We start from the raw sequence: 12528 nt of genomic DNA, 5'->3' as shown, positions 1-12528 counted from the left end.
AAATACTCTAGATTATAATACATAACAAATAATATATTGTTTGGTAATAAATTTGCCAGACAGTGCGTGTTTTCTCCATTTCATGTTAGTCTTGAATTTAAGAACCAATTTGCAAAGTATAATGACAAATACTGGTTTGCTTTGAAATCGATATAGGAATATTCTAAATAAAAATTGAGAAACATTATATGTTCAAATTTCAATAAAAGAGAAACATAAATAAGTTATTCGTGACTTCACATGCTTAACAGTTATAATGCTGTATACAGCTTAACGTGCTTCACTGTTATTATGTTTAAGTGTCTGAACTTACAGTTAATTTGTGGTTTTGACAACCGCTGTTGCCTAAGACAGCTGTTCTTATTGTGTTGTGAAAGAGATTTAGCCGAGCAGTGTTAGACATTCAACCATCCCTGAGCTTTAAGAGCCAGCTCGAAGTCCCTTGATATGGATTTCTTAATATGGGGCTTACCATGCAAATAATTCTACAGATATAAAAGTAAGTAATTTACAATAAAGCAATTTACTGAGGTATTCCCGTTAATGAGTTTCTATTTGTTTACAGCAACAATAATAGTTGCAATAATAGGAATTTAAGTTGCTACAGCTTCAAGTAGGTTTTTATATGCAAATTTGAATTTAGAAATTATTGATTCAATAAGGTACAGTAGCATTATAGTATGGGCCAAACTGCAATGCTTAAAATATATCAATGAAAACGATACAAAAACGATATGTTTGCGTTCTGATTGAACAAAAAGTTAAATACACTATAAATATAAGAGAAGCCTATTTTAACAGTCTCGGAACCTTGGGGAAATATTTATTGCACATTAGTAAATATAGATTTACTAAGCATTGTGAAATAAGCTTGTTTCACAATTTAAACTTAATAAAATAAATTTAATAATAGCTGGTGAAGGCTTATTACATTCTCTGAATTTAATCTCCGACCGCATCATTTCAGCCTGAGGAAAACGCTATGGTGAGTCTCAATTCAAACTGGGATGATAATATCACTAGCACATATGTACACATATTGAGGAAATAGAAATAAGTAGATATTACTCACAGATAAAGTAACTTATTTATTCAAACGCGCTGTGTTAAATTCCAAAGTATAACCATCATCAATATTCGGATTCACAAATATCCTTCCTCCACTGTCTGTTTTATATCAGAGCAAAACATTTTCAGTACATCCCCTGCAGGCAGAATGTTTATAACGTGTTCATTTCTTTCGCAGAGGCTAACAAAATATCTGTATGCCACTCCTTTATCAATTCTTAAATTGTCCAACATTTCGTTCATAGTTGGCTTTATTGTATGGAAGTATGAATATTCGATGGCATCCTTCAAACCTGGAATCCCGGTGACCTCGTCTACTCCATCAGCCTTCAGACAGTCAGGACACAGGCTGGAGAACGTGTCTAATAAGCTATGTTGAAAACTCTTTGGGTATCCCCATGTTGGTGCTCTCCAGCCGGTGTAGGTGGCACTGCTCATGTGGTTCTGTGGAATAAAACATTATTAGTCCATACAGAGTTTGAGGTGGCATAATCTGATTTCGGTTTAGTAGTTTTTTATATATAAAATATATTTTTTATCAAAATAAAAAGTCAAAGAATGTCTCATTTAACCAGGCGAAGTTAGGGATAAGAATCCCTCTCTAACACAGCCTGGGGCCAACGGCTTGACGGTGACTAAACCAACACTAAGGACCGGGCAAGCGGGTTGCTTGCAAAGACAGGATCGCTCAGCGGTCACTCGCCCAAGCAGCAGCATCGCTTGACGTTGCTTGATTCAGTTACCTTGCGATAACCACCGTACCTGATCCACTGCACACTCGGCAGAACATTATTTGCTATAATTATTCGAAATGGCAATTTTATAGTCAGATCTATTTAAAAATGACTGAAAGTAAGATGTGATGTTTTACTTTTTTATAACATGACTGGATTGTTATTTATTTTATTTAAGACAATTTTTTTAATTTTTAGTTCACGTTGCACTAAAATTCTCTTTACCAGCATTCGTTCACGTTCATAATGTAACTAATTTTTATATTTATTTGCCGTTCTATTCCATTAAAACTGGTTACAACACTATCAATTGCCATTACTATTGAGACATAGGGATTGGTCTCAAAAGGTTATCGTATTTTTATTGTAATTAGAGAAACAGTTTTAGTAACCAATAGTTATAAAATTAAAAAGTAATGCAATTAAAAACTAATTACACCACTTTAAGTCACAACTATATAAATTCTTTTCGTTTTTCCACTTTAATTTCGAGTTAAAATTTAAACAATTAAACTCAGATACTATAATACACACAGCGTAATCAGCATAGTTTGAAAACTTTCAAGGTTTTAGTCAAGATACGTTCTTAAATTTTTCACTGTATCTAATCTGACAAAATACCACTACATATAAATATTTCTTTTTCATACAAAAGTACCACATTATTTACAGCTGTAGGAAATAGTTCATTGGATCATAGTTTTCTATTGCGATCATTACACTTTATTACGGACATTAAAACCAAGAGAGAACCATGGAGTTGTAATTATCAAATAAAATGATAGTAATATATTAATATGTATAAAATAGTACTATTATATAAGGTAATATAATATATAACAATCACCAACGTATAAAAACTTATTGTCCTTATCGGCTCTAATACAAGTCACTTATTACATTACTGGCCTGCGAATGTGACTTAAATACTACAATGGTTTGCAGTAAACCTGAACAAATCATGTGAGTTTTCCAATGATGCAACTGATAATTCTATAACGAATCTGACCGACTAAAGTATCTAAATATATATTCATGTTTACCTGTGGATAAGAATAGGGGTACTGGTAAGGCACCCCATTTTCAAACGCAGTAGCTGAAGTTAATATAGCAGTTGCCACGACAACAATAGTCCACATGATTAGTCTAGAATGAAGAATAAAATATAATAGTCTCTTAAAGAGTTCCAAATAAATAGAATAAAAGAACTTAATTAATACAAAATATCCTGTAAGTATTTATATTGTGTATGCATATAGCGCAGTTTAATACAGATCGATTCACAACATGTATGTGCTAAATTTATTGAATAAAACATGTATAAATTATTTGCCCGTTTAATACGTCAATAATACACCACAGAACCCTAATTTCATTAATTCCAATCATTCATGTTTTCGTTTTATAATTTAAAATTATTTCTCAAGGAAACATAAACAAAATTAAATTTCAATAATAAGAAATGTACGCATTACTTTCTTTTACTGGCAGCAAACCTAAAGCTGTCTCTACAATCAAAGCAAAATAAATAATTATCGGTGATGCGTAACGTTAGTTGTTGCCCAAGACCTGACAATGAACTTATTTATTTATTTATTTTACATATCAACGGACATATCTCCATTTTTACAAATATTAGACAAATAATTAGATAATTCCACTCAAGATGCTAAACAAAAATGATGAAATAGTTCAACTTCACAATATTACGAGAGTTCTATGGCCCTCATTAAAACCGCAGCACACGTAGCCAAAAGAAATGCTCGTATTTTATAGAAGTATGGGAAGGAACGTACTAATGTTTATTGTTAGGTTGTATATTTTGTTTTAGTTGGGTGTAAGATTTTATTCATTTTGCAAACTACGCGGATATTTTGAGCTACTTAGGTTTTTCAGGGGACTAGAGAAATTTTCCTTTGTCGATTATAAAGTGCTGACTCGGAACATAAGTAGATTTCAAAATATCTTTTGATGTAAATGTAGCCATGATTTTATCATCGCCAAAACCTTAAGTGGAAAAACACAGAATTGAGTATTTGAGATTCATATTCTGTCAACGTAACTGAAGTATTCAGCGTTCACGTTTTATTGTTATACCTTTATGGTAGAAAACTATTTAGGCAACTATGAAGATCTAACAGAAACATGATACGGTCGATTTAACAATCACTTAATAAACCAACCGAAAACAGAGTTTTATTTACTATAAGACAAAAATAAAAACACACCGACATACATGGTAATCTTTATAAAATAACTGCCAATATTATGAAAGCCAAAATATTAGTAATCTCTAGACTTTTATTAGATACAGTTTTTTCGACGAACATATGTATAGTCATGTTCCACTACATTACATTGACCTTTCGAAGTACCGATTTGGATTTCATATGTAAGGGCCCAAATGGTAATTTTATTGTGGTATATATTTAGTGATCAGGATTACTTAACTTATCTAGTAAAATACTAGATGTCCTATACAACTTCAAAGCTATGTCTCACACATACTATACAAAAATTAAATATATAAAATTAAATTACTGTTACTACAGTACACTGTACTTATCCACAAAAATTACGATACACTATCAATTTACTTTGAAACAAATAAAAACTATTGCTTTATCTATCAGCATTAAAAATGTAATTTTACTAAAACAGGTTCGTAAAATATAGTCAAATGTGGGTTTAAACTAAATTAATACAAAAATTATATAGAAAGTGTAAAACACAATAGTTCAGTATGGTATAATGTACAAACTTAATTCACTTAGCCTACCTGCTTCAGGCACAGTAGAGGAACGTTTAACGTTTAGTCAAACTTGCAGTGTTCAGATGCTCTAATATCTCTGACAAGAAGCCGTAAATATCGACGCAGTATATGGCCTGCCAAATGATAATCATGTGCCGTAACATTTAATTAAATATTAGATAAGAGAACAATATTTAATTTACTAAATGTTACGCAACATCAATAATGTTCATTATAAATTGTTGATCGTAAAAACATGGAACAATGCTCTGCTTTTAGAGAACAAGTGATAAATGTATTTCCTAATCAAAACCTAATTAAAAGTCAACACCGAATCAAGGCACCAGCGTGACTCATGGCAGTAAAATTTCTTATCATCATTGGCCTGGTAGTTTTACGTCTTTTTCTCTCAGTTTAATTGATTTTTGGTTCTGCCTATAAGTTTCTTTCCCAATAATATCAGCTAGGCTCTATGCGCTTTAGTATGGTTAGGACTAGTCACCGGCCGTATTGTAGTCTGAGCATTATCGAAGTCTATTACTCGAGATGTGGGACAAATCTCATTTTTGTCCGTCTGCTCCTACGATATTCATAAAACAAACTGGTTTATAGACTTGATGTTTTTCGATAAGCTTCATTTCTATATAGGCAACACTGAGTTTCATGACGCGTAACCATAATGGCAACAAGAACGTAGCAAAAGAAATATTTGTAAACAAACTTGAAAAATTAATACGTATTACCTAACTATCTCAACACACTAAAATAATTACTTCGTGAATTAATTTATGTGTAGATTTTTTATATTCCATGAACTTATATATAACTTATATATGTTACGAAACCCAAACTTAATAAAATGCAAAATGTAACTGAATAATAAGGAATGATGTCTCGAGGAAAACAACCAACAGATTTTAAATTTTGGATGGAAGTTCATTTCAAAATAGATAAGAATAAGTTCTGTGATGGTTTATATCCAAAAATGTATGTTACATAAGCATTATTGAATCTAATCTCAGTCGGCTGACAATAAGTCTATTTTGTCCTTCATGGGATGAAAATATAATTTTTAGATTGCCTGTCCATCTATGATATCTCTATAATGCCACAAGCAATAAACATTAAAGTTTGAATTGAAACTTTACGAAATATCATGCATAATTTCCGGTTTGAAGTAGGATATGACTTTGCAGGCCAAAAAATCGTAGTCTTGCCACTGATCAATGACGAGTTCCTGCTACTTATTTCTAGTTTTCTTTAGTGGTGTATAAAAATTGTTATGTACTCAGCTTGTTTTAAGCTTTCCTTTTTATTATTTTAAATTTTCTTTTAGCTTGATTTCTTAACATTCTAAATTAAGTACAAATTTGTATTCGATTTAAAACTGACTTTCGGACGAACTATAGACTTTAAATTGTCAACACAAATAGGAACTGAAAAAACGAAGGACGTAATGTACACGTACACTCCCGGGTATGAAACAACCATAAGAGGTGTTAATACTCCCCAAAGGCTTAACATTAAACTAATATGGAACATTGATTTCTTTAAAACATTTCTATTTTATATAACTATGTCGCCAAACAAAATTGCTATAGTGTGTGGACTAGTAACACCTATAGCAATCTAAAAAATCCATGTTTTTTTTGCCTGTTATTATCATATTCATCATAAAAAATCTCAGAATCACAGAGGTGAATAATTGGGTTAAAGTCAGTGTCTTGACTAGTAAAGTCACAATCGACTAGACTAGATTTTACGGGATCAGCCTCTAGACTAGCTACAATTACGAACAGCCTTTCACTGAACTCTGAATGTATTGCTTTATTATTAGGTAAGTACCAGTATGTAAACTTCTTTTGCCCATTTAAAAGATCATTGATGCCTGATTGACTAAGGAACTCGAGTCCTGTTTTAAGAGAATCTTAAAATAGGATTTGATTTTTTAAAGACTTAGACAACATTAAATCTGATTAGTAAGTTGAAAAAGTATGTTATTACTCATAGCCATATCAGTAATTCAAAATAAATATGGAATTATAAAAGGAATGGAATGAATTAATAGGATAAATAATGAACCGTGTTTTTCCTTATCCCATATATTATAATGTGGACAGAGAAGAAGAAAGATCTGAAACTAATTTTTTTCGATTTAGTGAAATTTATATTTTTCAGAGAATATCAATGATAATTCCCATATGAGAGAAAGACTAAGACTAAATCTGAGAAAATCTGTGCTATTAGACGACCAAACTGTACTAAGTAATCTGAAATTGTGGATAAAATGCCTTCATCTACTGTTAGGACTAAAAAGTGGAATAGTTTCATATTAACTTAACAAAAAAAATATTTTAAATCAAACTTGTACGCTTTAAATAAAAGTGTTTGGCTTATTTTAAAAGATAATTAAAAGGTGTATGGGGTAACTATGGTTTTTTTAATTGTCAAACGATATTTTTTATCACAGATTATATATTAAAAAAAATAAATGTACATTTCATCTCAAAAACCTTTTTAACTGAACTGCTTATACAAATAGAAAAGAGAGACGTGGAAATGTGTTTCACTTCGGTTGGTGTCCGTCTTCCCATAAAAAGTTATTAGTACTAACCTTAAAGTACAAAAACTTAAAAACTGAGGTAGTAGTATGTACGTATACTAATATCTCAGACAATAGTGAAAAATATATACGTTACGAAAAATATGACAAATCGATATTTTATATATTAATATTTTACAGTCATTTCTGACAAAATTTTCAGATCAAATCAGTGCATGTGTAATTGAAACATAGGTAAAATTATATTCAATTGAATTTAATACAATACATAGTAGCCTGAAAAGATTGATAAATTTTAATGACAAACTTTTTTTAGAGCTCGAATAGTACAAGTTTAATTTGGTATATTTACAGAAGTTATACTAAAGCACAAGTAACGGTTCCCATAAATTTACTTTTTTATTATTCATAGAAATAAGAAATCTTTATGTCACAAACATTTAATTATTATAAATGTTATTGCTTGCCTGGAGTGTTCAATAACTATTCCAGTCTATTTATTAGGTATAACCCACTTTGTTCCTTTGTTTTAAAGTGAAAAGTCAAGAATTATTTAAGCCTTTATTCAAGAACAACTTTTCAAAAACATTCGATAGAATATATATGAACAACATTACACCTTACATATTTTTATGAAATTGTCTAACACTAACAAAACATTTTCATACATTTATTGTTAAAAATACATAAATACTTACCTTTTGTGTTTTTGAATCGGGAGTCAACTGAGGAAACTCACTTCTCACTTCCATATATAGCTTCAGTTAATAACCAACAGAACATAAATATTTATCTACGACAGTTTTACGACCGATGGATGTATTGTTTTTGTTAAATTAGCGTAAAAAACATGTAAGTCGTATTTCATACTTGACAATACATTATTAATGAATTCAATCAACTGTGGTTGTTTCGTTCGCTGATAAGAAGTTTATGGTTGTAGCGTCTCAATCTGTAATTGTTTTCACTAGCAAACAAGTGTGAAACTCATATGAAATAGTACTGCGTCATTCATACATTTCTACAATATTTATTTCAATGTGTCTTGATTATAATAATATAAATATTAACCATATTATTTATTAAAACTAACTGAATAATAACAATGATCTTTATTTCAGTTCATAAATTATTCATTTAAATACATCCAAATGAGTTCAAAATTAAGTAAAGCTGGTAGATTTCTATAACAAAAAGGATAGTTTACCTTAAAACAATAAAATATTGGAGTTTAAAATTGCGACAGATGTTTGAGAACAGTTCAAATGTATCTGTTATAAATAAAAAATAGACTAATTTCCTGTTTTTGTATTGCTCGTGCACCTGAAAAATAATAAACAATTCTGGCTTGATTTGTTTTGTACAGAATTTATATATCTTATTATACTTCATATATAGCAATATATATATATATATATATATATATATATATATATGTATTGTAATATATATTATATATATACTAGCAGACCGACAGACGTTGTCCTGTACACGTTATAAAAAGAATTTAATTATATGTTAATTAAAATTACAGTATAGTTATCGGAACTTGGCCAACAGAATTTAATGTTATCTAAAAATACTAAATAAAGTATTTTCCGCTATAGGGATTGACAGTATAATAAGTAGGCCACCCATCACAATCCGAATTATAGATATCCGCACTCCCGCTTCCTCTCGAATAGCCTCTCTAAACTACTAAAAATGACAAAACCTGAATTAGAATTATAGTTATTTAAACGGCTGAATTTAAATAATAAGCGGGCCAACATCGCAATTCAACATTATTGATTATTTCTAATTAGCCTATCTAAAACAAACCGAATTTTATTATCCTTTATATTTCTTGTGTGCGTGTGTATGGAGCTGAACTCCTCCTAAATGGATGTGGACCATCTTGGAATGTTAGTTTACATTGTACTCCAGCAGGAATAGGCGCTACGATCACAGTTTCAAATGTTTTACTATTTTTAAATTCCAGGTTTTCCTGACAAGTTTGTGCTTGCTATCAAATATGTGTGTTGCTTTGTAACATTGTGTAATTATATTGTGTGAGTTGGTAATTGTAATAATTACACTTAATAGAGATTGAAGATTGTTATGACAAGTAACATATAAAAAAACTATAGTCATTTCATTGAAGTTATTGAACTAATTTTGAAAAAATTTATTGACGAAGAGTTGAGTATATTGGGTCGCAATAAACCTAAGTAGCATACAAATCAAAAGGTTGTCTTATTTCTAATGTGTGAATAAACTATTGTTAACAGTTCGGTCACCATAAGTTCAAATTAAGTAAGCATAATAAATCACATGATTGTGAATCAACTATTATCGTCCTCTTTCACGAAATGACGTCGTGGCATTCTTTTCTGTAAACAATAAAATTCTGTATAATAGTACACAATGTGGAATATGAGTAACTTATTCAATATGTTTATTTTAAGTTAAGCTAACTTCTTTCTAGATAAAAAATGTGATAACAAACATAAGACTACAGTATCTAAAATACGTAAAAGAAAGTATTTCCCTATAGGTCTGAAGTACAATAAAGTGGCCACCATCACAATCAAAATTATTGATAAAGATTACTGATCAATTAGATCTATCTAAAACTAACCTTTATATTTCCCCTGAATTACATTATAAATTAATTTAAAATTACAGGTATTAGTGTATCGGACCTGCGCCAACAGTAATTTAATTTATCTAATAAACTAAATAAGATTCCCTATAGGTCTGAAGTACAATAAGTGGCCACCAATCACAATCGAATTATTGATATATCATGAATAATAGCCTATCTAAAGGTACTAAAAATGACTGATTCCAAATTAGCCATTATAGTTTTATTTTAAAGGGAGAAGTATTACATAAGCGGACTCACCAACTCAAATCGAATTGATATTTCACTTGAGATAGCCTATCTAAACTACTAAAATGATGATTTGAATTAGGTTATAGTATAATTTAAAGGCTGAAGGTATACTATATATACTAATATAGTATATTTATCTAAATATAATTAAAATAAGTATTCCTACACACCTATATGTCGCGCGCACTCGCTCTCGAAGAACAATAAGTGGCCCACTTATCACATTCAAATTATTGATATATCTGAATTAGCCTATCTAAACTATAAAAAATGACGATCCATAATTAATAGTTATATTAAACCCGCGCCCCCACGCGCTCTCGCGCTCGCTCTCGCTGAAGCTATCATAAAGCAGCCACCATCTCAAATGCGAATTATTGATATTTCTGATTAGCCTATCTAAACTACTGACATTTCATTATAGATATTTAAAATTACAGTATAGTATCCAGAACTGGCCAACAGAATTTAAATTTAAAACCAATTCCTTACAATTATATTAACAAATCTAAGTTATTGACACATGTTGTGATTCTCTATTAATTTAAATATTACAATTAGCAAATCACACAATAATTCAACACTTGCTAAGCGTACATCTTCATCCCCTCAACAACACACAAATTTCTCGCCCCGCTCTAGCACAGCACCAAAACCGTCGGGGAAAAACCTGGAATTAAAATAGAAAAACATTTGGAACTTGCGATCGTAGCGCATTCTGCTGGAATCCAATTTAAAACATACCAAGATAAAAAACCAATTTATTTATAAACCAAAAAATAAACTGATTCAATCACTGCATCACTTAATATTTCACCAATTTCAGTTCAAAACGTGTATTTTCGGCGCGCCACTAAAACTTCCGAATTTTTAATATCTAGATTAACCCTCTATTGATATTCCTGATTAGCCCACATCTAAAACTACCGAATTTCATTATAGTTATCTTAAAATATTACAGTAAAGTATCAGAACTGGCCCAACAATCTTATTTTGTTTTATGTTACACTCCTGAAGGATTAAACTATAAAAATAATTGTACATTCGATAGCATTACGATAAAATTAAGTTGTAAAATTAAAAAAATATAACTTGTTACTACAAAATTAGTAATTTAAAAATTATCAGTATATATGTTGGAACTGGCCAACTCTAATTTAATTTAAAACCCAATCTCCTACACTAATAACAATAGGTTAATCACACATGTAATTTGAATGCTAACTCTACTTATCTGAACGCCTAATTTTGACTGCAGATTAAAAAATGTAAATTACAACAAATTATTTGAAATTCCGTTAGTTTAAAAATTGATTATCTAAAATGTCAAACAATAGTTATTCACACATAGAAAACCCACAACCTTTTGATTTGTATGCTACTAAGGTTATTTGAAGGTATGCGACCAATATACTCACTTCAATATGCAAAATTGTAAGTTCAATAAACTTTAATAAATAAGATATAGTTTTTTATGACGCACCTTTAAACATCTTCAATCTCTATTAATGTATTAATAATACAATTAGCACTCACACAATAATTACAGAAATGTTACAAAACAACACACAAATATTGATAGCAGCAAACAAAATGTCGGGGAAAACCTGGAATTAAAATAGAAAAACCATTATGGCTGTGCGCTATGTAATATTTAGGCCTAAATAAATGTTATACGCTAAAGAAAAATTGGTTTAAAAACTTCATCATCTTTGCAATCTGCATTACGACTAACATGATCAATCACTTCTGACCAAATTTAAAATATTAACTTTCTTAAATTTTTAATGCGTGAACAACATGTTCCTGCCTCTTTTGATGAACTTCAGCTGAAAATATATCACACGCTGTTAAGTATCAGTTCACTTTGTATTACGTGTCGTTTCGCGTGCCGCAGTCTGGCGGATCCATTATCCAATGTCAAAACCACCTCCACCATCAACAACAATTTATTATTTAAAAAATTAATTAAAATAAACTATTTAAAAACTTGAACCGAATTATGAATCAAAACCATTCTCGGATCCAACTGAAGACACACAAAAAGTTTCATTACAAATCGGTCCCACCCGTTTAGGAGGAGTTTAGTGACCATACACACGCCGACATGTAAATATATAAATAAAGATATAGATTTTTTATAATATCCTACTTTAGCCTACTAAAAAATTATCTGTGAGAACCAATTCACAAAAATGGCAATTGTTTAAGAAATAGATAACCTGAGAACAATCCAGCCTGATTTTAACTTTCTATAAAGTATTTGAAATAATCACGAAGACGTTTTAATAAATTTAAAATTAAGTTAAATAACCTGAAACTAGTTTTAATATACTACAATGAACACAACGAATATCAAGTGAGTACGTATTTTTATTGTAATTTTTAACTAACTGTTTTTTAAATTAGTGTTAATGAAAAGTAAATATGTGGAAAGGGTTTTTTCTTTTTATTTTTGAGATGTTTTTAACCTAGTGACATTTACAGTCATAAAAGCTGTATGTATGAGAGGCACACGACACCGCTAGATCCG

General features: G+C 30.1%; 1 protein-coding gene across 1 annotated transcript; it reads right to left on the bottom strand.

Annotated features, from left to right (window-relative positions):
* Window positions 1-1068: 1068 nt before the first annotated feature.
* LOC124373715 lies at window positions 1069-4690 on the bottom strand. The gene is made up of 3 exons (XM_046832059.1): window positions 4582-4690; window positions 2846-2948; window positions 1069-1512 (listed from the first exon to the last, which is right to left on the bottom strand). Exons 2-3 carry the CDS (start codon window positions 2939-2941, stop codon window positions 1144-1146), a joined length of 465 nt encoding a protein of 154 aa, XP_046688015.1. The 5' UTR covers window positions 2942-2948; window positions 4582-4690; the 3' UTR covers window positions 1069-1143.
* Between the last annotated feature and the right edge of the window lie 7838 nt (window positions 4691-12528).

Source organism: Homalodisca vitripennis, unplaced genomic scaffold (genome assembly GCF_021130785.1).
Source record: "Homalodisca vitripennis isolate AUS2020 unplaced genomic scaffold, UT_GWSS_2.1 ScUCBcl_6222;HRSCAF=13327, whole genome shotgun sequence".
Taxonomy (NCBI): domain Eukaryota; kingdom Metazoa; phylum Arthropoda; class Insecta; order Hemiptera; family Cicadellidae; genus Homalodisca; species Homalodisca vitripennis.
Note: the sequence above shows the minus strand (reverse complement) of the source record. Positions and strands in the feature narration are given on the sequence as shown.

Coding starts and splice junctions, on each gene's coding strand:
- LOC124373715 (XM_046832059.1), bottom strand. CDS start 2,941: ATGTGGACTATTGTTGTCGTGGCAACTGCTATATTAACTTCAGCTACT. Junction 1,513..2,845: donor ACCCCTATTCTTATCCACAG/GTAAACATGAAT, acceptor TTTATTCCACAG/AACCACATGAGCAGTGCCAC.